This window comes from Haemaphysalis longicornis, unplaced genomic scaffold (assembly GCF_048455015.1).
Source record: "Haemaphysalis longicornis isolate Haplotype H1 unplaced genomic scaffold, Haemaphysalis longicornis Haplotype H1 scaffold_5, whole genome shotgun sequence".
In the NCBI taxonomy this organism is placed as follows: domain Eukaryota; kingdom Metazoa; phylum Arthropoda; class Arachnida; order Ixodida; family Ixodidae; genus Haemaphysalis; species Haemaphysalis longicornis.
The window spans coordinates 188,969,502-188,996,259 of NW_027526385.1; the positions used below are offsets into that span (position 1 = coordinate 188,969,502).

Below are 26,758 nucleotides of genomic sequence, written 5' to 3' on the forward strand. Positions count from 1 at the left end.
CTCACCCGTGAGCTGCTCGGGGAAGCAGACAACTCGAAGACGAGTGTTAACAGCTCGACGCTGCACTTACTCGATTTAAGTAACTGGCCACGACAACGTATCACGCGAATAGCATCTACGTTGACAGATACCAACTCGGACGCCAAACGCCGAAGCGAGCGTAAAACTATACAAAAACAAACGCACAAAGCAATCGGACGAAATTTGAAAGGAAGTGACAAAAAGGTCTTTGCCATGTTACTTTTAAAAGTGACGTCACGACCCAGACTTGTTGTTGGCCGGATAGAGCGTCCCCAATACACACCGACAAGCACAGCAGCTCGCTGTCAGTCACCGTCACCACCAGCAGCCTGCGGGCCATCACTCGGCTGGAGGGTACCGCGATCCTCCTACGTTGACGAATGCGGGGCAAATCGCAACACTGGCGACGAGGGAAGAAGCCCGCGGACCGACCGAAGCCACAGAGAGCGGCGAGACACCGCCCCCCACGTCTACCGCCATAACCGCCATGCCGCTGTACGGGAGGCTCGACCCGTCCGAGGGCGAAGGGTCCGGTCTACAAGGAACAAGTCGACGTGTTTTTCCGGGAGAACGACCGGCTTTACCAGTTGGTGTGAGGCCTAACATAGCAACAAAATTGAGACTTTTTGTGTTAAGCCCGAGGGTTAACATGTAAAGGAACGCCTTTCTTAGCTGAACGACAAAGCCCCTGATACTCCTCCGCACAGTTGTGCCCGAAATAGGTGCTGCCAGGAGGAGGGCAAAGAAGGCTAGGAAGATTTTTCTCCACATTACAAGTTAGCTTTGCCTGCTCTAACCAGTGCGCTGAAGCTGCCAAAGATCTGCGGGGTCGTTTTTCAAGCTGCGGTCTTTTAAAGGAGCACTGACACGAAAATTTTATGTAACACTTTTATTGCTTTTATCGATGCTTAATGGTCTGGCGAACCTGAAACATCACTTCAAATACTTCAGCGCGCGATAGTTAATTACATTGAACGGCCTGAAAATCGTTTGTTTCAAATTCCCGCGCTTTCATCCCGAACGGCGCATATGACAGCCTCCCGGTTTGACCTTACCGCTTTGTGCGGACGTCACCGGCGCCCGCTTGAGAGGGTGTTGCGCCCGCTCGCCGCTCGTGGGGCCGCGCGCGTGAAGTGACGTCACGAGTTTTTGACCAGCGCTGTCGCGTCACTTCTTTTTCCTCTCCTGGAGTGATGTCACGCTGATGTCCATTTGCTGAGTGCCGCTCCGTGCGCTGCTCCGTCGGCGCGATAAATGCCATCCAATTGAACTATGTTCTTCGCGTCGCAGGCCGCTCATATTTCAGCCAGGGTATTCTGTTGAGTGAAGGAAGCGAACTGTGCAATAATATTAACGTCGAAAATTGGTGTCGGTGCTCCTTTAAAGGCGGCAGTATCGGTCCGCAAATTCACTGTGCTAAAAAAGTTAACAGCTGTATTCGCAAAGCATATCTGTGCAGTCCATGCGGTGATATACGATGTAACCAGACTAGATAGTAATCTTAGCGCTACCCTATCAGGCAGAAAACTTGAAGCGATTTTGTGAATTTAAGCGTTAAAAACGTTGGCGAGTATACGCATGCAAATTCTTGGTAGCTTAAACTGCTTGTTATTAATTATTGGACCAATTTTGCGTGGCCTGTCGTGAGCATTGATATATTTATTTGGCGCAGTTGAGCCATAAATAAAGCGTCAATAGCTCATCCATCGCTCGTAACTCAACATTGAATGATACAGAGGTCGTGATAGCCCGGCTGTAAGATTAATTCATATGCCGGCAACTGTTCCCGCAGAGATGGCCGGCCGAACCTTCCTCGAAAAACACAAATAAAAAAAATACCCACCGAAATTTGCCTCTGCGAGTATTAATTGTTAGAGCTTAGTTTCCCTGCATAAAAAGCGCGAACGCTCCTTTTTGACTGTTAACCTTTGTGCCCTCACGGTTTTTTTTCTCAACAATATAACAAAATGCACTGGCCCTCTGTTATTTTGTGCAATGGACGCCACATGTGCGTGAATTTCTCCCGATTCATTGTTCGGAAACATGTCGACGTGAATTGCGCGCTTCAAATTTCGCGGCAGCTAACCGCCGCTGCAAAGCACCAGCAATAGGGTGCCTCGATGCGCGCCCGCTCCGCATCGAGGCACCCTAACCAGCAACAGCCGGCAGCGCGGATGCGTCTGAGTTCCGTCTCCTCCTCACGCCTCGCAGGGGACGAAGAGAAACCGACGCCAAGATGGTGGCGCCCTGACTGATATGCCTCGGAGGGCGGTCTTAGCGCTGGGGCGAGACAGAAGCGGACATGATTTGGGTGATTGGATTCGGAGTCGACGGGAGAGCTGATGCCGCAACGCGGGCACTCGGCAGCAGGTAAGTCACGTCCGTGGGGGTTTCAACGCCAGCTATCGATTCGCGATTGTTTACTTGTTGCGCAGATTGTTTATCTGCGCTTTCCGGTCGCGAGCCTGGGATGCGGCGCCAGGGTCGCGTCGCTGTCTGTGCTGGATCGATTGTTGTAGCCGAATTCGTAGGAAGTATACCACAAGGGTCGTCGCGTTCGTTTCGTGGCGCATTCGCAATCTTCGGGAATGCGGGCGTAGATATAGTTTCCAACAAAAGTATAAGTGAGAGGAAACTGACGCTGCAACCGGGTGTATTCACTGGAATTATGGACACAGTACATACTTGCAATAACTTCGCAATTGGTTTGGCTTTTAGCGAAGAGAAAGTGAAGTGAGGCACATTTTGTTCCGTTTTATGTTTTTCATAGCAGAAGATGTGTACGGGGCAATTCATCGTTAGCGATCATGAGTACCCAGACCAGCGCTTTCAAAGAGTCTCAACTAGCGCAATGCCCCATGAAAACGAATTTTAATTGTTCAGCCATTTATTTAATGCAATAAGTTATGGGAATAGCTCACGTAAGAAAAGAATCCGGGAAAAACCCAACCCCGATGACTGTCGATGGGGGTGCGTTGCTCATTTCCGGTAGAGTTAAATGTTTCTGTTGACATCTATTCACTTCTAATGATTGAAAATTTTGGCCGCATCAAATGACATCATTTCGTTTTCTCATTTTTTTTTCTCTTTTTTTCGTTTTGTTTTTCTTCTCTCATCTAGCGTAGCAAGCCAGCCCGACGGCTCGGCTAACATCGCTGGTTTTCATTAAAGTTATTCTCTCTCTCTCACCCTTGTTCTTTTAAAGCGAAGTTTTGATGTCCTCACCGATGCCGCTGTACGCCAATACGGCCTGGAGAAAAGCCAACTTTCCCTGACGATGATCATGAAAGGTCGTGGGTTAAGTTAAAAAAACAAAATGCTTCCTGTGGCCGGAATGGGCCGGGTGCCTCGCGCTTTGAAGCCGGCGTCGATCAAATAGCTGCATTTCGACATGGCCAAGCAGCGGGTACCGATTAGCGCCGTACACCCCAAAGCCAGACGTTAGGCCTACGGAGTGCGCACCCGAGAGTTGCTGTGGCTATTTTAGAAAAGTGGTGCGCATCTCCTCAGTGTGAGATTGACCATCCAAAGAATCCATTACGAGAAGGCTCTGCGTTGAACTATCGTCGTCATTAGACGGAGGGAGGGGTGCATGATCTTTTTCCGCCCTCTCCGCTCTCTTCTGCTTAAAGTAGAATTGCAGCCTTTTCGCACTGTGAGAGGATTAGGAAAACCGCGAAAATCTGGATGAACAAGCCCAAAATGGCTGATCGCAATAAAAGAAATACAGCGCTCTTTTTAAACCACGCAGTCGTAACTGCTACGGAGTTCGCTGGTCGTGCCGGTCGCAGGTTCAGTTTAGTAGCAAAAAAAAAAAAAAAGCAGCTCGAGCGACACCAAATCATGCGAATAAGTGATAAGTAAGGGTACCGTTCTTGGCTACCTTTCTTCACAACTGTCACCACTTTTGCGGGTAGGGGGCGGGGGCGTGGGAGTAATTGACATCAGCGTATACAGCTGTCTGTAGTCGCACTGCAGTAATCTGCAAATTTTCGCCCCGTGAAAGAAAAGTGACTTCACAATCTCGGTATTGCAAAGCAGTTGTGAAGACGACGACAATAAACACTTGTTGCAATGCGTGATGGGGAGGACGAGTCTGCGGTAAATATATTAATACACATCAACACGCAGCCTGATACCGAAGGTTCCCTTCTCGTTAACGATGATGTGGCTGGCAGTCTACGCGATGTCACTCCTTGTTGATGTCGTCAGCTGTAGTGGAGTTTGTGAGCAAGCTCCTGGAGACTGTTATTCATGCCCCCAATAAATATTGCCGTATTTTACAACAGGTGTTATGTGAAGTTGAGGGGAAGGTGTGGTATAGCAAATCGAAGATTACATCGACTTATGGAGCAGCCCACAAATCAGCTAACTGAAAAGATAACTCAGCTTGAACCCGGGCTGTATTCATTAGAGAGTTTTAGCTGAATGTTTTTCACGGTCCGCTCCTCTCCGATAGCAAGCGGGAGCCAATTGCGCGTGCGAGAGGAGCGGGGACCCGCTCCGCTCGCCGAGCTCTGTGAGCGGACCTTCGCGGCAGCTACGCTACCGCGCGGAATTCTACCATGGCAGCCCCCGGAGAGGCGAGCGCGCTACTGCGAAATCTGTTTCTACAATTGAAATATAAGCGACGAAACTGCGAAAGCACTTCTGAATAGGCAAAGGTGGAACATACATCGATGAGGTTTACAACGGGAGCGAAAAACGTCGACCGAAGCGCAAGCCTTCTTCTATGCAGTTCCCAGTTAGACAGCCTTGTCTTGGTCATCCCAAGGTTGAACGTCTTCTTTTAAATTATATGGCACTACTATATCGTGTCAGCGAATAAATTATACCAGAAAGTGAAATAAGGCAAAATTCACGGTATTTTGCTTTATTTAAGTGAATAAAATATAAATTCTTAAATTTCCTTTGGGTGGAGTTTTGGTTTGCACACGCACAGGGCACGAACGGTGACGCGAATGAATCCCCGTCGAGGGAGATACAGTTATCAGTTAGCTAAAAGCCTTTCTGCTGCTGACATGTCCGGTTATGCTGAACGGGCCGTAGGTAGCGGAGCGGGCAGTCAAAAACGGTCAGCTAAAACTCTTCATTTTTTACCATTGTCAGGGTCTTCTAAATGACTCTAATATTGCACACCGGTTTCAAACAGTTGTCGATAAACACGTACGCAAAGTCTGCGATTCAAAAGTGTTTTTACAACGTTCAAATATCTTGTCGGCGCAGGAATGCTGCTCACGAGTGACGCCTGGTTCCGCCTCTCGAACTTCGTCATGGCGCTATTCTTCGCTGCGGCATCGTACGTCCAGCTCAACGACCCAGACGCCATCCTCTGGATTGTAAGATTGCGACTAACCGTTGCTATGCCCTTATTTTTCATACCCAGGAAGGGAATCTGCGCTTGAGCTCACTTTCTGACCGAGAAGCTTTCACAGCAAAGCTGTTAGCATCTACTTGATCAGCCGTAAGTGCGCCACTCTGCGAAGAAGCGCTGTTGTTGACCATGCAGGAATCGGAAGCCTTGAGGTACAATGCGCCCACGTCACAAAATTCACAAAACTACAAGTTTAAAACGCTAAAGTTGTAAAAATAATGAAAGCTCACAGTAACGCGTAATTCTTGAAGGTAGCGAAGCTGCATTCAACCTTCACTACCACCACGATGGTTTAAGTCCACCAATGCCGACGATTTGCTTCTTCTTCGCTGCCGCAACGACCTTTACTCTATCACTGCTATAAGTATGAGATTCCTTCACTTTTTTGGAAGTGATAATCAGTGGGCATCACTTTCGAGGGGCGTACGCTATGACGCGTCTTTCTCGTTCCGAGCAAGTGTTGTCATGATTACGGCGATGTTGGAGTTTTCTTTTTGTTAACATTGGCGAATCTCCCTCAGTGGGTATGCCTGGCGTGACAAACGTGTGCCGGGGACGCTGGGAGGTTACCGCGTGGCACGCTCACACGAACGCTCGGCATTTACTTGGCTGTGTCTAGAGTGCCGTCTGACGGTATTATAAGCACTGCACTCCACTATATCGACGTCCACCGGCGTTTTGTGGTAAAATTGCCGCGCCTGGCAGTACACCGCTCTAGATAACGCAAAAGCTAGGCAGCCTCACCTAAACATAACATAAGATAACCTAACGCACGCAAAGAAATCATTTAAAACACCAAAACTAACCTAAGGCATGAAAATTAGACTTCAATGAAATAATGAATAAAAAACATCCAAGGAAAAAGCCGGTCTCGAACCACCGACTTTGGGATCAAGAAGCTAAGACGGATCCTCTACACTACAGCGACAGACTCCTCGGCCGGTGCTAGTCTAGTGTTAAATATTCGAATGTCGTCGGACGGCACTCTAGCCATGCCTGCAACGATCAGCTAGAGTGCCGTCGGACGGCACTCTAGACACTGCGTTCTTGGTTTTCTTAACTGCTGGGCGGTCGCCGCAATCTGGGCCAATCTCCCTAAGTGGGTATATTGCTGGCTTAACGAACGTGCGCAGGGACGTAGGGCGGTCGTCGCGAGGCACGCACACACAAGGTTTCGTTGGAAAAGAAGCCTCTGCGCCAAACTCGCTTATGCGAAGTTTCGCTGACTTCGTTTCGTTGTGGTGTTCCCCCACTTATTAGGTACCTATACCGGGCAGATCTAACAACCTCACCCTTGTGCCACTTCTGCCCTGAAATTGAATCGGATGAACATTTCTTCCTTTTTTGCCGCCGATTATTTCATCACCGAAGAAGGCTGCTGGAGGCTCCCTTGCGGCGTCTTGGAATGCCACTAACCTTGCCAGTGCTTTTGTCTTTTGGTCTTTTGGAGGCACGAAGCTAGGTCACTGCCATGGGAATGTTTGTCACGCCACCCATTCCTTCATTTCAGAGATGGCTCGTCTGCCTTGCTAAAACGATTCCGATCAGGCTCTCTCGTTCCTCTTTCTTTTTCTATTTCTCTCTTCGATCTACGTACTAAATTCTTTCTTCGACTGTACTATTTTTGCCTTATCTGGTTCTTCTTAATGAAAAAAAAAAAACAATCTTCTTGGCCAATCCTCCTGAGTGGGGATGCGCCACATTATGGGACCCCACCACCACCACCATAAGCGCGCGGCATTTTCTTAGTTTTGTTAATTGCCTGGCGGCCGCCGTGAGACACGCGCTCCCGTGCGGCATTTTCCTGGTATTGTTAACTGCGGACAAGAAAAATTACGATTTTCTAAACAGCCTCGCTGTTAAAAGTGCGTGCCGCGTGACCCCTGATAGGGATGGCACGTAAGTGGAACAGGTGCCAACCGGCCGCTCTGAACTCTGATTTTAGGGAACATATATGGCGTGTGCCAGTCTGCTTGCTGACGTAATCGAGCCGTCAGACGAAGCAACGAGAGCGAATAAAGAGATATATACGCACCGTAGCATAAAAGAAGGCGGTCCAAATAACTTGCTACACAAGGCAAAGAAACGAAAGCAAAGAAAACGATGTTGCAGATCGGAAGGTGGAATATATCGCTTCCGAAGCACTTAAGCAAACTTTAATGCCCCAAACAAAATTTTTAGTCTTCAGTACTCGAGAAAAAACTCATGCAGTGTTACGTACTCACGGGTAACTGAATTTAATTAAAAAAAAAAACGAACATATATAGAAGGAACAAGAACATGAATCGCGTCATCACCAAAACGTTGATAGCATCGACACATTTGGAAAATACTTATGAACGAAAGAAATATCTATATCAGAAAGCAGTAAGTAAGCACCAAATAATCACACAGGCACGTGTAGTGAACACTATAAAACCCAATCAAACCCCCTCCAAAAACGAAACTCGATATCGGATAACTGTACAGATCGCTGGCTGACACAAGAAGTGGCTCCCTTCTTAACGCGAAAAGCTTCCATGATCTCCCTTGTGGATCAATTTGCGTGCTTATCAATGATGGCCATGTCATCTAGTTTCGCTTTGCACTTTTTTGTGCAATGTTTTGTGCACTGTCTTCGTGTTTAAGTAGCGCTGTTTCAATCATGAACGTATACCAGCAAGCCCAACTGGCAGTTCTTCTAAGTACCCACGGGGTCGCATATACTGGCAATGGTCCATTTTTCAACATTCTTATGGAAGGCCTAACATTATATTTGGGGTCTCATGTCAGCAAGTACGTGAAGCTTGACAAAAAGTTTGACGTTGCTTGGAACATTGTTGAGATAATTGTTAAGCTACCTAGCGTTTAGCGTGACAAGGGCCGTAACACGTGCGTACCGACAGAGTATTATTGGCCAAAGCCTACTACAGAAATTTTCGTGCGAGACGCGATATTCCGTTTCAAGGTAGGTACAAAACGGAAGTTCTACGACGGAAGTTTCCGGTGTGACGCAGAACGTTAATTAATTACACGTGTTGATATGCCGCGCCCCACCCCTGAACCGAACTAAGATGCCAGAACACCTTTGGTTACAAAAGAAAAAAAAATAGCCGTGGCTCAGCTCGCCTATATATATGCCATGATATACGTAGCGTGAGCTAAGGCTCAGTTATCCAATCCAATCAAATCCGATCCAATCCAATCCAATACTGTCACTGTTCCTCGCGCATGCGCCGCACGGCTGTCCAGGAGCCACGCGAAACGACTATCAAGCGGCTCCGGTGCAGCGTCAGACTTGGCTACTGCGCACGTCATAGCCGCGGCTGGGCACGCACCCGCGCCAGTGCGTCTGCCGCGGCTATGACGTCACTCCTCTGGAATGCGCAGACCGGCGAATGTGCAGACCCAATTCTCTACACACCCGTATTCCAATAGGTGACCGGTAAAAAGCGGAAAGGCTGATGGGTGCATTGTTTTCTTCCGCGGAGAGCCGCCACTTCCGGTTCGGGAGCTCTCCTGGCCTCCCGTATGCCGTCGGCTTTCACGCGCGGGTGTGCTTGTTGTTTATCTGTTTCCACCGAAAAAAAAAAAACGCTCATGCATCGGGAATTCCATAAATAACAACGATTGACCCTACTAGGGGTTTATCTGACAGCTAAGCACCCTGTGACAAATAAACAACATGCGCACACGCGCCTGACAGCCACCAGCGCACGCAGGCGCACGGGAGGGCAGGAGAGATCTCGAACCGGAAGTGGCGGTAGCAGATGGCGTACCCATGAGCCTTTGCGCGTTTTACCGGTCACCTATTGGGTTGGATTTCCAATCCAATACTATACAATCCAATTTAATACAACCCAATGGCGATGGCGTAGAGGTAGAACACCCGCCTCGCGTGCAGAAGGACCGTGGCTCGAATCCCGGTGCCGGACAATTCCCACCGAATCAAAAAAAAAAAAAATCCGCGTATTGATGGAATTGCACAAAGGGGCTTGGGGTGCGGCCTGACCCCGGCGACCATTGCCGGTAGTGCACTCCCTCACCAGAGCAGGATTGGCCACCCTGGTGTAGTAACGGCCACAACCTCCCATGAATACGCCAATAAACCCTCGGCCCTCAGTCCGCAGCGGCTGCGAAGCAACTTACCACGGCGGCGGTCAGACCTGTGACGCAGCAGAGGGTGCTAAGAATCCCTGGATCCGGACAGGCCGCCAATGGAATCTGAACCTGGCAACGTTTAACGCGCGAACCTTATCTAGCGAAGCAAGTCTAGAGGTGTTGTTCGAGGAATTAGAGGGCATTAAATGGGATGTGATAGGGCTTAGTGAGGTTAGGAGGGCAGGCCTTACGGTGCTTTACGGTGCTGAAAAATGGACACGTCCTATGTTACCGTGGTCTAGAGGACAGAAGAGAACTGGGAGTGGGATCTCTGGTCAATAAAAGCATAGCTGGCAACATAGACGAATACTATAGCATTAACGAAAGGGCAGCAGGTCTTGTAATTAGGCTCAATAAGAGGTACAAGCTCAAGGTGGTGCAGGGCTACGCACCCACATCCAGCCACGACGACCAAGTAGTGGAACGCTTCTATGAAGATGTGGAATCGGTAATGGCTAAAGCAAAAACACAGTATACCGTAGTTATGGGGGACTTCAATGCTAAAGTAGGCAAGAATCAGGCTGGAGACAAGGCAGTTGGGAACTATGGTCTGGGCTGTAGAAATAGCAGGGGGGACCTACTAGTTGAGCTTGCAGAACGGAATAACTTACGCATAATGAATACCTTCTTCTGTAAACGGGAGAGTCGGAAGTGAACCTGGAGGAGCCCGAATGGGGAGCACAAAAATGAAATAGACCTCATATTATGCGATACCCCTGGCGTCGTGCAGGATGTGGAAGTGCTCGGAAGAGTAAGGTGTAGTGACCACCGCATGATAAGATCTCGAATTAGGCTAGATTTGAGGAGGGACCGCAACAAGCCAGTACGAAAGAAGCCGATAAATGAGCTAACAGTAAGACGTAAAGTAGAAGAATTCAGGATCGCGCTGCAGAACCGATATTCCGCCCTTAACGAGGAAGCCGAGCTTACGACACAGGAAGCCAGCGACAACCTTACACGCATTATCAGGGAGTGTGCAGTTGAAGTCGGGGGCACTATGGCTAGACAGGATACTGGTAAACTTTCTCAGGAGACGAGAGATCTAATCAGGAAACGGCAAACCATGAGAACCTCTACCCCAGCTGACATAATAGAACTAGCCGAGCTCTCGAAGTTAATCAATAAGCGTAAGACTGCTGACATACGGAAGTATAATATGGAGAGGATCGAATACGCTGTAAAGAATGGAGGTAGCCTGAAAGCAGTGAAGAGACGTCTTGGCGTGGGGAAAAATCAGATGTATGCACCTAAGGATAAGCAAGGCAATGTCATCACAAATAGGGATAAAATAGTAAGAGTGGCAAAGGAGTTCTATAGGGATCTGTACACTAGCCGGGACATACAGGATAATGCCGAACGAGACAGTAGTTCAGAGGAGATAGACATCCCACCAGTAACGACCGAAGAAGTCAGGAAGGCTTTGAAAGAAATGAAAGGGGGCAAAGCACCTGGTGAGGATCAGATAACAGCAGACCTCTTGAAGGATGGCGGAGAAATTGTACTTGAAAAACTGGCAAACCTGTATACGCAATGCCTAATGACCGCAATGGCACCGGAATCTTGGAAGAACGCGAACATTATCCTAATCCATAAGAAAGGCGACATGAAGGACTTGAAAAATTACAGGCCGATCAGCTTACTGAACCGAATCTCTGCAACCTTAGATTTCAGTCAACCTAAAGAACAAGCAGGGTTCCGTAAAGGTTATTCAACAATGGACCATATTCACACGATCAATCAGGTGATAGAGAAGTGCGCTGAGTATAATGAACCCCTATATATAGCCTTCATAGATTATGAGAAAGCATTTGACTCGGTCGAAACCCTAGCAGTCATTCAGGCATTACGGAACCAGGGGGTAGATGACCGATACGTAAGAATACTAGAGGATATCTACAATGGGTCTACAGCTACCATCACCCTCCATAGGGAGAGCAGTAAAATACCTATAAGGAAGGGTGTCAGACAAGGAGACACAATCTCTCCAATGTTATTCACCGCATGCTTACAAGAAGTATTCAGAACGTTGGATTGGGAACAGGTGGGAGTAAGGGTTAATGGAGAATACCTCAGTATATACCTCAGATTTGCTGATGACGTTGCCTTGCTAAGTAACTCGGGGGACGAATTGCAAAGCATGCTTTCCGCACTGGGCGAACAGAGTAGAACAGTGGGCCTGAAAATTAATATGCAGAAAACTAAAGTAATGATCAGTAACCTCGGGACAGCACAGCAGTTTGAGATAGGTGGCGAGGCAGTGGAAGTGGTAAGCGAATATATCTACTTAGGCCAAGTTGTGACCCCAAATCCCAACCATGAGGCAGAGATAATTAGAAGGATCAGAATGGGGTGGGGTGCATATGGCAGGTATTCTCAGATAATGAATAGCAGCCTACCATTGTCGCTGAAGAAGAAAGTGTATGACAGCTGCATCTTACCGGTACTCACCTACGGGGCAGAAACCTGGAGGCTCACTAAGAGGGTTCAACTTAAATTGAGAACGACTCAGCGGGCAATGGAGCGGAAAATGATAGGTCTAACATTAAGGGACAAGAAGAGAGCGGAGTGGGCCAGGGAGCAAACTGGTGTTAAAGACATATTAGTAGAAATTAAGAAGAAGAAATGGACGTGGGCAGGACATGTAATGCGAAGGCAAGATAACCGCTGGTCATTAAGGGTAACAGAGTGGATCCTTAGAGAAGGCAAGCGTTGCAGGGGGCGGCAGAAAGTTAGATGGGCAGATGAGATCAAGAAGTTTGCGGGGATAAATTGGTCACAGTTGGCACAGGACCGAGGTAATTGGAGAATAATGGGAGAGGCCTTTGCCCTACAGTGGGTGTAGATAGGCTGGTGATGATGATGATGATGAATGCTCCTAGAGCTTGCGCAGCAAGGCCCTTCAGGGTCCACGCGAAACTGCTGAACCTCGACCATTGTAACTTACTCTACAAAAGAGTGCGTAGGGTGGAGCTAACAGTACATTTAACGGCAAGAATTCACTTGTCTTTGAAGAAAATTAGCACTTCTTGGACGCGAACCCAGGCCGTTCGTTACAAAAACCGCGATTCTACCCCTAAAATAGCGAGTCCGAACAGCGGTTGTCTAATGGACGTTTCTCAAAAGAAAAAGTATTTCAAACGAAAGTAGGTCAAACGATGCAGACGGTGATGACTGCAGCGAAGGGGCAGCTGGCCTTGTCTAGTAAAGCTAGAAACCTTGTGGTGATTGCCGCGGGGCTTAACGATGTTCTAAAGGGAGAGGAGAGAAAACTTGGCCAGGAGATAGCAAAGGGGGTAAAGGACCTGCGGTCGACGGCCCCAAATGTGTGCATTGCAGTCTGCACCGTGCCGGAGGTGATGAAGCAGGGCGTGCACACCGAACGGGTAGTACTCGCTGCTAACAGCGAGATCGTGAGGTGCGGCAGGGAACTTGGGCTTGAAGTGATAGACGTGAACAGGGTAGTGGGCAGCATCGGACATAGGCAAGCTTTTCAGTGGGACGGGATTCACTTCAGCCCCAGGCTAGGAAACAAGTTGGGGTGGCGCTTAGGTGGGAGAGCGGTAGCTTTTTTAGGAGGCCCCGCGCAGCTAAGGAAGGCAAACTAGGAGACAAAGGGGAAGCAAGAGACACATGCACACTCAACGCTGGGAGGCAGCCAGGCCTAGAGCTAAACGGAGAACCTACGGACGTAACTGAGAGCGTTGACGGAAGCCATTTAAGGGGAAACAATGGAGCAAACAATTCTGTAAAAGACAAAAACAGACCCCGTAAGCGGAAAGGGAAAAACAAATGCATTAAATATTTAATCAGCTACATAAATATGCAGGGAGGCAGAAAGCCAGATAAGTGGGTGGAAATTCAAAAGCAACTTGAACGGGAAGGAATAGACGTGTACGCTTTAGCCGAGACTCACCTCCGGGACCTAGAAGCCCCACCTATCATAGACAATTATGTTTGGGAAGGTTGCAACAGGACCACAGGAATGAAGAAAGGGGGAGGTGTTGGCATGCTCATTAAACAAGGGACCGACTGGCAGAGAGTGCATGAAAGTTGTAAAGAGCATCTATGGGTTAGAGGCACCATACAGGGGGAAAATACATGGTTAGGAGTGGTGTATCTGTGGACCGGAAGTAGTGCTAGGGAGGAAAATGAGGAAATGGTAAACTGTTTGAGAAGAAATATTAACGAGTTCAAAGATTCGGGCGAAATAATCATAGTTGGAGATATGAATGCCCATATAGAAGGTTTGGATGGATACACAGACCACAACGGTTCTCTAGTGATAGATCTATGCCAGGAAAACCGGCTTGTAAGAGTAAACACGGAAAGCAAGTGTAACGGACAAATAACGTGGGAAAGCGGTAACAGACAGTCCAGCATAGACTACAGTTTAGTATCCGAGACAGTATACGGAAGGCTGCGGGAAATGAGGATAGATGAAAATGGAACAGACAGCTTAGGAAGCGACCACAAGCGGTTTAGCTTGCACTTTGGAGGCGCAACCCGGACAAATGCAGAAATAGGTACAATAGGAGGAAATAGTTTGAATAATGAGCAGTTAAAGATCATCGCTGATAGATTGGAAGATGAAATCAATAAATATCCAGGCAAAAATTGGGATTACGACGAAATGATTGCGTTCATAAAGGGTAAGATGAATGAAGCAAAGGAACGAAACAGATGGAAAGGGAAGAGAAAGCCGAGAAGCTGGTGGAATAAGGAAATAAAAGAGGCTATTGACCAGCGAAGAAAGGCGTCGAGAGAACATAGAGAAGCAAAAAGAACTTGTATGGAACCGGAGGTAGTGAAGGAAAAGTGGGATGTCTACCGTGGGAAAAAACTAGAAGTGCAGAAAATGGTGCAAGCAAAGATCAAGCAGAGAAGCGAACAATGGATGGCAGAAATACGGAAGAAGGACAAAAGCGCATCCAAGAAGTTTTGGAACCATGTAAAATCACTAAGCTCAAAAAACGATAACCATAAAAATTCCTGATTGATGAGGAGGGGGAACATTTAGAAGGAGAGCACGCGTTGGCGCATATTCATCGAGTGATTAGTGAGAAGTTTAGGACAATAGTGGTTGGGAAACCTGCACCGATAACATCAGCGCCACAAAAGACTGCGGAAAGGGAAATAAGTTTGAGCAACCTTGATTGGAAAAAAGCAGAGCAAAAGGTGTCCCCCCAGACAGCAGTGGGCCCGGACGGAATACCAATGCAACTGATAAACCTACTTGGACTTAAAAGTAAGGAATCGTTTATGAGGGCAATAGATAAGGTGATAGAAACCACACAAATACCAGAGGACTGGTTGGAAAGTAGGATGAATTTAATATATAAAGGCAGAGGAGACAAAGTCAGTATTGATTCATACAGACCACTCACAGTAACGTCAGTGGTGTATAGATTCGTAATGCAGGCGATAAAATCAGAAATTCAAGCATGGATGGAAGAAAATGAAATACTTGGGGAACTGCAGAAGGGATTCGGACAAGACAGGCGACTGGATGACAATCTGTTCGTGATAACGCAATGCATTGAAATCGCGAAAGCACAGAATAGACCACTATGGATTACGTTCTTGGACATTAAAGGGGCATATGACAACGTAAATAGATAACGGCTGTGGAGAATGCTGAAACTCCAGGGATTAGATGACGAGTTAGTACAGTTCCTTATAGCAATCTATAAAGACAATAGAGTGCACCTTACTTGGGAAGGACAGAAATGCGTCCAGCAGGTCAACATCAACCGGGGACTGAAACAGGGATGCCCTTTGAGCCCAATACTGTTAATGCTTTACATGGCAGGGTTAGAAAAGAAACTGGAAGAAAGTCAAGTAGGGTTTAGCCTAACCCATATGCTGCAAGGCGAAGTGGTACAACAGCATATTCCGGGAATGTTATACGCAGACGACATTGTTCTTTTAGCTGATAACCAAACCGATATGCAGCGGGTAATAAATATTTGCGGCCGGGAAGCCACTGACCTCGGGTTAAATTTCAGTGCAGAAAAATCAGGAATAATGGTTTTCAATGACGCTACCACCGACGTAGTGTCTATCCTGCAAGGCGAATTACCTAGAGTGAAGGAATATAAATATTTGGGAGTGTGGATAAATGAAGAGGATAACTACTTAAGTACTCACGAGGAGCAACTTAAGGTTAAGGGAAAGCGAAACGCAGCTATAATGAAGCATAGAGCTCTATGGGGGTATAACAAATATGAAGTAGTAAGAGGAATGTGGAAAGGAGTAATGGTTCCGGGTCTCAAGTTTGCGAATGCTGTACTCTGCTTAAAATCAGGCGTTTTATCAGGCCTTGAAGTAAACCAGAGAACGGTAGGACGTTTGGCCTTAGGCGCGCATGGAAAAACAACTAATGAAGCAGTTCAGGGAGATATGGGCTGGACGTCGTTTGAAGTTAGAGAAGCTCAGAGTAAAATATGCTTTGAGATGAGGTTGAGGGCAATGGATCAGCGAAGGTGGGCAGCTAAGGTTTTTAGGTACCTATACTTGAAAAGCGTGGACACGCAGTGGTTAAGAAAGACTAGAAGGCTAACGATGAAATACAGAAAGAACAGTGGGGAATCCAAAACAGCCAAGGTAACCGAAAAAGAGGCAAGGCAGATTGAAACGAATAAATGGAGGGAAAAAATGGAAGTTAAAACGTCGTTAGAGATGTACAGGGCTGAGAAGATGACCATCAGAAAGGAAAATTTCTACGATAACTCCCAGGGTAGTGCTTTGCTTTTTGAAGCTAGAGCAGGTTGCCTGCGAACTAAGAGTTTTGTGGGGAAGTATTCACAAAATGATGGGGTATGTGTGGTCTGCAGAAAAGAAACAGAAACTATGCGGCACATAGTGTTAGAATGTGAGGGTATCCATCCAAATCTACATGAAGGGAATATGGGGCTTTCAGAAGCCCTAGGATTTAAGGGTATCAGAGCGGAAGTTAACTTCAAGGCTGTCGAGGGGACGAAAAGAAGATTAGAATGCTGGTGGACGAAAAGCAGAGAGGGGAATATTGCCTAGGACAGTTACCACCTGTAACAGGGAAAAGAAAGTATTTCGGGCCTAATAAGCTTTAGTGCCTGCCCTAAGCAGCGCTAGTATTAAACCAAGAGGGTAAAACATGGTTATATTAGCCCTTTTTGGTATGATGACATGTCATCACCCCGCTTCAAAGGGGAAACCAATAGGAATCATCATCATCATCATCATCATCAGTAGATGACGCTGGTGCGTACAGGAAGCGGTGGGCTTGTACGTACCCGGGAACGGAATGCAATGTGTGAGACCGAATACTCATACCTACAGAACAGCGTATACCCGCAGAATTGTGTAGTGGCCAACGCTTACCACCGTTTTTTTATTTTAACGCTAGTTTCGAAACTCAAATCCCCGGGGCAGCCTATACGCGCAGACGTGGCCGAAGCTTTGCCACAAAATTGGTTCTTTCAGGCCAGTCCCAAAATTCACGGACGGCGATCATCATAGCAAGCAGAGCGCCTGATTCTGGAGCCAGAGATCAATGTCAACAACTTTTAAATGCTCTTTTAATACGAAAGGGTTTTATGCCGCGGTACACAAACCTCACCGACGTCATATCCGTCACGCGGAAATGACATCACCAGAAAAAGCTCCATTGGCGCGGCGGCGCGAAGTTTCGAGCCCACGATCACTCTGGCCGCAACGGGAGGTGTGAAACGCTCTACCGACTGAGCCACGAAGTGTTTTTTTGTAACACATTTATTTACACAGATGTACATATATACATGATACACTGACACGCACAAGGCGTTGACGACAGCAAACGTAAATACTGTCGCGACGTAACCTTCGGTCACCTTCCAGTGAGTCTTCGCTCAGTCACAAAATACACAAGCATAAGACTGCAGGTGCAACAAAGGAGACAAACAGAATACCATGACGGTGCAAAACACTGTGAAATCAAAAGGCCTGAACAGAGAATGCTGAGAAGGTACCTTGTTCACATGCGGGTGTATACTCCGGGTTGGTGCAAAGGATCGACGCCTGACCAGTGGAGAACAACGTTGTGAAAACGTAATGGTAGGACCATCCACGAGTCAGAGCCGTTTCCAGCGATGCATTTCTTTTTCTTTGAAGTTCTGCAGGGCTTGGCAACCCTTTTTCAGTGAGTCGCGAAGCTCTGTGTCGACATCTGGTTCTCCCATCGCGCTCACGGTCCATTCAACCTTTGCCGTAAAGTGCCGCCAGGCAGGCTGGGGCCTCTAGCGCACTCCCCTGCGTCCATTCTAGCCCTCCACAGTGAGTGGAGCCCAATAACGAGCGCGCAGTCTCGTAATTCAGGCGCCGTAGGTCTGACCACGACAGGTCCCATCGCTCAGTGAAGGCAGTCCGCAGCCAGTCCCAGAAGACGGCTGCGCTGTTACATTAACACCCAATGAGGACGTGTTCTGCAGTTTCCCGTTTTCCGCAAAGAAGGCACCCCGCGCCGCCATGGAGGAAGAAACCCCTATCCTCCAAACGGGCCTTCGTGGGCAGCACTCCCATGTGAAGGCGTAAGAAGAAGTCAGTTGTACCGGTGGGCACAGGGAGTTTTCTGTGAAGTCATGCCCGGGTAGTTGTACGAACGCGCCTTATGTCCTTGTCCAGTCGGATGGTGAAGCGAGAGGTGAAGCGAAGTGGTGCGTCATGACGCTAATGAGCGCCGATAGTTGGCGCCTCGCTAGGGCAGCGTAAGCTTCTGTGTTTTCCCGTCCGCCTATGTGGAACGCCGCCGCCGCGTTCCACAATCTGAGCTCGTCGCAACGCAAACATCTGGCGTACGCGCCTCGGAGCATGAACAATGTGGTCGCACCTTTGCCTAAGCGACCCGCCAGCAGGACGTTGCTCGCCAAGCACACACACAAGACTGCTGCCGATCCACAAATCATGTTCCTTTCCCTGTAGCGTACTGTGGCTTCACCAAGCGATTCGCTGACAACTTCTTCGGCTTCGTTCGCACGGTTTGCGAGCACCTGGGCTTTCAATCGGATTTACGCAATCGGATTTACGTGTAAGCCAGTGTCTAATGTTGATGCTTCTAACGGTGCCATAGCGACGAAATATAAACAGCGATGTGCAATTTCATATCGGTGTACAATAAACCTTCAAATGCTCCTGTGAAAGCACATTTCACTTTCGTGTTTTACCGATTCCTATGAAAGAAGAATCAACCACATTTTTGTTTAGCCTGAGCAGGGCGGCGACCTGCTCAGGCACCTCAAACATCATCGAAGTCCACTTTTACTTTCCAGGTACCCGCCGCGGTGGCTCAGTGGCTAAGGCGTTGTGCTACGGAGCACGAGGACGCGGGATCAATTCCTGCCGCGGCGGCCGCTTTTCCGATGGAGGCGAAAAGCAGAAACGCCGGTGTGTACGAGATTTCGGCGCATGATAATGATCCCTAGGTGGTCAAAATTATTCCGGAGCCCTCCACTACGGCGCGCCTCATCGCTGGGGTTACGTCGGAGCATTAAACCATGCAATCAATCAACTTTCCAGGTAATGAGATACCCCTAGTGGACTGTAAATGAATCCTAGACCTACGTATGGAACAGGGGCCAATTCCCCCTTGATCCGCGCCTTATAGTCCAGGGCTAGACAAATTGTAAGGCCAATCGCCAAAGTCGCTACAAAAATCATGGCACCAGGGGAGCCAAAGCTCTTAAATTGGAACATGCATTCGTAATAAGATGCATTATGCATGTTACCCCCTTTTAAAGATGAATGTAATGGAGCATGACAAGGTCTCATTTATCATTGAAAGCAGTCAGGCTTGCAGTATACCATATATAAGCCTGAATAGAACGCCTAATGGCTGAGCTCTTACAAAATGCTCCAGGAGGTCATCGTAGCACAACGAACCCGTCAATATCTATTCTTATCCGCAGTGCCAGTGAAAGAACGTCATATGCCTTGGCACCAGTTTCGCAATCCATCGGCCTCAGAGTCTCCTGGACGACAACGTGCGCAACACGTTCACGTGGCATTTCTTCTTTGACATATGCACACTGACCATGTAATACAAGGAGTGACGTATCGCCCACGGTAAGGCCATATACGCCAGCAACCTTGTTGTCTGCTGATGTACGTAGATGCTGCGAAATATCGAGAGCGGCAAGCAGCGGACGCGTGGCTGCAGGTGTGATTTAACTCGCACGAAGGTGCACTGACATAACAATCCATTCATACTCGACATTCTGAAACAGAAGAAGAAACTGCCATTACTCTGGTCACGGCGTCGACGCCATCTACGATCACTATTTCTGACTCCAAGACTGCCATTCGTAACTGCACAAAGCAAGAGGAGTTTCAACCAGAGCAGCGAATAACCTCCGCGCCTTATCTGGTGACAGACTTCGACACATTTACCAGGCCTGGAGAGAGAGAGAGATAATATTTTATTCACAGGTAGAAAGTGAGGAGGAGTTGTAGGGAGCGCTGCGAGATTCAGAGGCCTCGGTCCAGGCTTCTGCTGACGGCTTCTTGAATGAAGTCAATCAGGCCGCGTTGCTCCTCTTCTCGTCTAGGTGAGGTCAGCCACTCTCTAGTGTATTGTTTTCTAATTTGGATGTATTGGGGGCACTGCCAAAGAATGTGGTCTTGGGTATTTGTAATTTTGCACTGTGAACATGATGGTAAGGGTGTTGTTTTGCCATATCTGATGAGATGTAGCCTCGCAGGTGTTTCGAGTGTTCCGGCTTGTGCTTGTCGGAATAGGGTTTGCTGCTGTCTTGTTAGGTTAGGGTGGGGAGCTGGGAGTAGTCGTTTCGCTGTTTTGTATTCTTTAAGGTGAAGTTGCGGGTGAGTTGGCTCCTGAGAGGTCGGACTTTGGCAGCCGTTGCTGGGAGCCCGGATGTATGCGTCTCGGGCAAGCTGATTAGCCTTTTCGTTTCCCAGTACCCCGGCGTGGCCAGGAATCCAGTACAGCTTCACAGTTCCTTGAATATGCTTGAACAGGTGTGCCGCCGAGCGGGATATATGGCCGGAGTCTAAGAGTCGACATGCCCTCTTGTTGTCGGTATAGATATTTAGGGGACGGGCTGGTTGGGAGAGGTGGATAACAGCTTTACCAATGGCGTATAGTTCCGCTTCTTCTGCTGAGTTGAACTGTTTGTTCCCTTCTGTATAGGATCTGTTGAGCACCGTCCAGTACGCGACAGCCCACGAAGTGCCTTTTCCCGCCGCGTCCGTGTATACATGCATTTGCTGGGGTTCTCTTTCCGGTTTCTTATTGAAATATTTGGCCCTGATGGCTCTTCGCTTTGCGTGTCTAGTGCGGTCCATATTACTGGGAATGGGTGCTATCTTTAACTGCTGTCTGTCTATAGGTTCTATCTTGCAGTAGTCGTGCACCGTTGCTTGGGAATCATAGCCGATCGATTGCAGGAGTTGAATTCCGGCCTTGCTTTGCCTCAGTCTCCTAAGTTGGTTGTGTTTGTGGACTGAGACAATTTCCTCAATGGTGGCTGATGTGCCCATGTCCTCGATGACCTTATTACAGGCGGTTATCGGTAGTCCTAAAGATATCTTTGAGGCTTTTCGTAGTAGAGTGTCCAATTTCTGCATTTGGGTTTTGTTGACGTTTGTATAAGGAATGGAGTATCTTATGCGAGATGTGATGAGTGCTTCCTTAAGCCGGAGTAGGTCTTCTTCTTTAAGTCCTCTCTGCCTATTAGAGACACGTTTCATAAGTTGAAGTAATTGTTCTCCTTGCTTTAGAATCCTGTTTACTGTGGTGTGGCCCCCGCCATCCTTCTGGAAGTGTTGGCCAAGAATCTTGATAGTTGGCGGGGTAGGGATGGCTGTGCCCTGGAGCCCGGCCCACTCGTCCCTCCCAGGAGATGAACTGACTTACGAGGCAGCCCGACAATTTGGGCTGCCTCAGTGAAAATATTAAGCCAGTCTTCACGGGAGGAGGAAGGGACAGGCAGGTCGCCTACCCGGATATCACCCGACATGACAAACTGGGCCGTGTCCTGGTGAACTAACGGCGCATTCCTAAATCTTTGACAATCTTTTGCATAGCACAAGCCTCAATCCAACACTTTCCTATATCCCGCCCCTATACTTACGTTAAATGCAAACACATATTAAGGATTTTGTAAATAGTGGAGCGTTTACTTTCTTCTTTTACGCACATGGTGTTGACTTGCACGCTGCAGCCTTCTGCATTAGCCACGCACATAGCTATACCACTAGTACTGAGAATTGGGAGGCCGTTTCAGCAATTACGCACCACGACAAGTCATCAAGCAGGGGGAAGACGCTTCCGTCTGGCGGGGAAAGCATTGACACCACTTCGGAGGAGTAACAATTTTTAGCTACAAATCGACAATAAAATTTACTTGAACTGATCTGCCACTGGCTTTGAGGTTGTCCTTGTCGTAAACACCACTCGGAATGCTAATCGTCACTATCGAGATCACACTAGAGAAATCTACAACAGACTCCGAAATCACTCATCCGCCTGGTGCGTTGGTAGAGCGGCGTTGTGCTGCTCTGGCCAAGGTCCCGGGTTTGATCCCGGCCGCGGTGGGATTGAGGCGAGAAGCGAAAACGCCCGTGTGCCAAGATTTCCGCGCCCTTGGTAAAGGAGGAGGAGGAGGAGGAGAAATAAACTTTATTTTTATATTAGTTCAGGAGTAGTGGCAATGGGGGGTCTTCTCAGTCCAGAAGTCCCTGGGCGGTCGCTGCCAGGCGGGCCCTTTCACCCAGCCGAAGCTGATCGCCGGGGTCCGGGCTGGCTAGCATGCTTCCCCACTACTCATGGTTGGGGAGGGAATAGGGGGGAGGGGGGTGTGTGGGAGCACGCCCAAATCATATGGTAGAGTGTGCAGGGTTGGGGACAGTACTTGCAAGTGGCGGAGTATGAGGTGTGGTGGATGGCGTGGAGGAAGGTGCCGTGCGGGTAGGTTTTGGTTTGAAGGCGGCGATACCTGGTGGCTTCTTCCTTAGTCAACTTGTCGTGGGGTGGGGGTAAGATGCGGCGTTCGAGGCGGTAGTGTTCGAGGATGCCTTTGAATTTTTGAGGCACAGATTGGTATGCTTCCGACGGTGACGCTGGAGTGTTGAAGGGGAACGCCCGGTAGACATGTGCGCGCGGGCGGCAGCATGCGCCGCCTCATTCCCCTCAAGAGACTCATGTCCCGGGGTCCAGAGAATGTAGAGGTGGCCAAAATTACTCCGCAACCCTTCACTATACGGCGCGTCTCAGAGGCCAGGTGTAACTTCGGCGGGTTATTCGTCCGAAATCTGAATATGCAACCTTTACATAAACATTTTTCATGAAAGAGACAGGACCAATCATGGTATGCTTTTGTGTTTTAAAGCGAACCTTTGCTGTTCCCGCTGATGGCGTCTGTAACGCAAATACGCCCTGCAGGAAATGCAATTTTTTCTGACGATGATTGTGGGTGAGGTGTAAAATTAAAATGCTTCCGTATGAAACTTGGTGGCAGCTCCGCTACGCTCCCTTCTCTAAAGGTTGATGTGCTGCAGAGGGAAGAAGTGACGCAGGCGTGCGATAGCGCGACGTAAATAGGGCCAACGTCATGTTGTGGGGTGGACATCGACAGCCGTATACCCACAGGCTGACGTATACGATATGAAAGGCCTTGGACTGCGTGCCATAAGACTGCTAGCCACAAGACGTTAGGCCTAACTTCCCATTTCGAGGTTTAGGAAGTTAGGCCTAACGTAACCTCTTGGGTTTTAACACCTCGAACCGGCACCCACTCAAAGAACTGCTCAGTGCACGAACGCCAAGCCGCAGGTATACCGATTCGCGCCGTACACCCCAAACCCAAACGTTAGGCTTATACGGAGTGCACACCCGATAGTTGCTGCGGGTATTCTAGAAATGCGGTGCGTACCTCCAGAGCAGCAACCCGCACAGTGTGGGATTGGCCAACCAAAGGATGCATCGCGAGAAAGCTTCGGGCTCAACCATCGTCGTCGGTATACGGAGGGGTGCATGGTTTTTTGTCGGCCATTTCGTCGACACTGCAAAACACGACAGGAAGGAGAGGTTCTTTAGTTTAGGAAAACTTGGCACTCGCGTGCTATAACGACCCGAATAAATTAACCACGCGCTATATAGTATACACATCGTCTTTAGATTTGGTCTTGGCAACAAAGCGATTGTCGCTACCCTTACTCCATAGCAGCATAGCGCTCTATATACCCATTAGAAGGTGTACAGGGTTGGAACAACTTCACCGAGCATCCACTTTTGCAGGGTAGGGATGACAAACGGCGCCGCAGCGGTCCCCTCAACCTGACAAACCCTGAGCCGTTAAGCGCTAACCACATGGAGCGATTTTTCCAGCGACGCGACGAGCGACGCGACTAGGATCCGCAGTCGCCGAACCGAAGTCGCTCGCCGAGGCAACCACATGACAGCGACGGCTCGAGCGACTGAGCATGCGACTGAGGATGGCGATTTCAATGTTTCCGCACTGCGCATAGTAACGCGCTTGGTACGCTGGATGTTTGCAAACATTTTTTTGTGTTCATTTGTCATAAAAAGCATGACTAAAAAGTATTACGCCTTTCTACCTTGCTTTTTTGCACTTCATTGCATCTCTAAAACTGGTTTGGGTTAGCGATAGTGCACGCTTTTCCTTCTACGCCTCGTTTCTCGGCTCCAACATGAACGCCGTGAAGAATTCGCTTGCTTGACGTCGTTTTTCCCACACGGGTCTCACCCAGTGTGAGCGGGAGCCTTCTTGCTTCTGCTTCAGCGTGTACACAAGCTTTGCCACGCAAAGCTTTCTTTGCCGCTGCACCGCAAACGTCGTCTGCGTGGATTTGCAAAATCTTCCCCCCGTTCTCTTTCAAAACCGGAGGTTGCGTGCTTACGTAGGGGCTCTCCTATTGGCTAGTCGCTGAGGCCACTTCCGGGAGGCGAGCGACTGTTTCTGGCGACCCAGAACCGAGCGATTCGATGAGCGACTTGGTGCGCGGCGAAAAGTAGTTCGTCGCTAGTCGCGTCGCGCCCCAAGTCGCTCGCAAAATCGCTCCATGTGGTTGGGGCTTTAGACTGCGAGACGCGCAAGCACAGCTCCATCGCATCCAACGTCGCCATCGTCTTGGCTTGGTGTATACCCTGTCCTCACGCGCCCTGTCGCTTTCGTCGCGGGTTCGATTCCCGGCCGCGGCGGCCGCTTTTCTGATGGAGGCGAAAAGCAAAAACGCCCGTGTGTACGAGATTTCGGCGCACGTTAAAGATCCCCAGGTGGTCAAAATTAATCCGGAGCCCTCCACTACGGCGCGCCTCATCGCCTGCGTTGCGTCGGCGCGTTAAACCCCCACAATCAATCCTGTCGCTTTCTGTTTTTGTTGCTCTGTATTTCCGGCTTAACGGAGCAAACTATTGCCGACATGCGCCATCTATTGCGAAGGCGCAATAAAAAATATGGTCGCCATCCCGCTCTGCGAAAGTTGATGTCTAGCGAAGCTGTTGGTAAACCAGCATACAAAGGCTGATGGGGGAGAGTATTAAATGTTCCTTGCCGTCTCGGCGGGCTTATCGTTTGCGCTCGGCGTCTTGGGCAAGAACTGCTTTATTTAGTGACACTGGTCCTGCCCAGCTTCAAAACATGACCTGAAAACATATTTTTTACCAAGAACACATGGTGGGGGAGGGTTTGCCATTGTTCGCGGGCGCCTTATCATCCATGATGCGGTTTTGATGCTTGTTGTGTGGTTTCGATCCTTAAACGAATTCTGAGCTCTGTGTCATCTACCTGATTAGCCTCACGTATGCGCTCGGCGTCGTAGGCGAGAACTGCTGGGTCCTGCCTTGGTGTTTTGTTTGCGACACGAAATTTTCCGACCTACTAGAGGCTAACAGCTTCGATGCAAAACGTCCCGGAGTGTCGCCAGAGTTAGCCGAGGCGTATACTACAACTGCTCCTAGTGCTATTTTTACAGCGGAAATCTTCTCCACCGTCAGGTTCGGCAACTACTGAATGTTATACTCGGTTACAACTCAAGGACGGCACCACCTCATGTAGTGTATCACTCCGCCAAAGCGCCGGACCCGTGACGTCAGTGCGCGCGCGTTTTGAAAGGGGTTTGCTATGAATGCGTGATATCGTCTGTCTTGTCTCACGCAGTTTGTTTGTCGTCCCTGGAGTCGTTTATAAGCATATTAAGTTCAAAAAATCACGGGAACGGCTCACGCCATGTTCAAAATATTCCCAGTAATGCCCTACTTGCGCCGCGCGGAGAAACATCCGGCTACGGTGATAAGGCACAGCGGCAACTTCCGGTGCCGTTTTTAAGTTGTCACGGAGTATAGTAATAACAGCGCACACATCTCACTTTTGCAGGTGGCCTACTCACTGCCCGGTTTCGCCAGCGCTGCCGAAGTGCTGCGTGCCCACTGGTGGTCGCGGCGGTTTCGCCTGCGTTTCACGGGCGCCGCCATCTTGCTTTCTGGGTGCCTGCTGGCCGCGAGCATCTGTTTCTGGTTCCGCGACCCGACGTGCGTTGGGCTCAACCCGGTCGTCTGCGAGCACGGTCGCGAGTCCGGTGGCTCGGCTGTTGCGCTCACCTGGCTGGTGCTTCTACGATACGACTCCGCCAAAATCAGCCAGAGACGCGCTGCCCTGTCGGCAGCCTTGTGTCTACTCCCTCTGGCCCTGTGGATTGCGCTGTTAACGGGAGATAGAATCAAGCATCTGTGCAGTGTGGAAGTGAAGTGAATTACCGCGTGAAACTGTTGTTTACCAATGATTATTGGAGAACATACTTTGGTCCAAAATCTGAGGTCAGTGGGCCGTCCAGAGGAGCGAAGGCGCCGATACGAGACCAGACATCCTGGCCTTAAACACACCGTTCTTAGCCAGGCATTTCCTCTGGACAAAATAAAGGCACCTGCTCCTCCTCCTGATACAAGCTAATATTTGTTCGTGCCTAATAACGCATACCAAACACATAGCAATTTTTGGCGTTCGCTTAATTAAGCTGCAGGGGGGGGGGGGGGTTGTGGCGATGTTCGAGCGCCTTGCGTCGTGCGCTGCAGCAAATGAACACGCTGCTCAGCGGTGGTGCTGGGGTTCAGCCAGTACCAACCAGTAACGATCGCGCACTACAACCGTTTTTGCGATGAAAAAACGGGTGCTTAGTCAGTCACGTGCAACCTCTCCTTGAATAAGGTTGTCTCTCTTTCTCTCTCTCTTCCCTACG

At 49.0% G+C, this 26,758-nt stretch overlaps 1 protein-coding gene across 2 annotated transcripts; it reads left to right on the forward strand.

The window, feature by feature from the left end:
* The first annotated feature begins 2,183 nt into the window (after window positions 1–2,183).
* LOC144138904 (transmembrane protein 220-like) lies at window positions 2,184–26,515 on the forward strand. Of its 2 annotated transcripts, XM_077671411.1 has the most exons (4): window positions 2,184–2,391; window positions 5,248–5,360; window positions 18,817–18,931; window positions 25,900–26,515. In XM_077671411.1, exons 1-4 carry the CDS (start codon window positions 2,364–2,366, stop codon window positions 26,238–26,240), a joined length of 597 nt encoding a protein of 198 aa, XP_077527537.1. In that variant the 5' UTR covers window positions 2,184–2,363; the 3' UTR covers window positions 26,241–26,515. The 2 variants fall into 2 exon arrangements, with proteins under 2 accessions (XP_077527537.1, XP_077527538.1); XM_077671412.1 differs by lacking the exon at window positions 18,817–18,931 and having other exon boundaries at window positions 2,190–2,391; window positions 25,900–26,514.
* The last annotated feature ends 243 nt before the right edge of the window (window positions 26,516–26,758 follow it).

Bases quoted from the DNA above. Each gene is read 5' to 3' on its own strand.
- LOC144138904 (XM_077671411.1), top strand. From the start codon at position 2,364: ATGCCGCAACGCGGGCACTCGGCAGCAG. The intron at 5,361-18,816 runs GTAAGATTGCGA...TTTACTTTCCAG, and splicing joins CAGACGCCATCCTCTGGATT to GTACCCGCCGCGGTGGCTCA. The intron at 18,932-25,899 runs GTGTGTACGAGA...TCACTTTTGCAG, and splicing joins GGCGAAAAGCAGAAACGCCG to GTGGCCTACTCACTGCCCGG.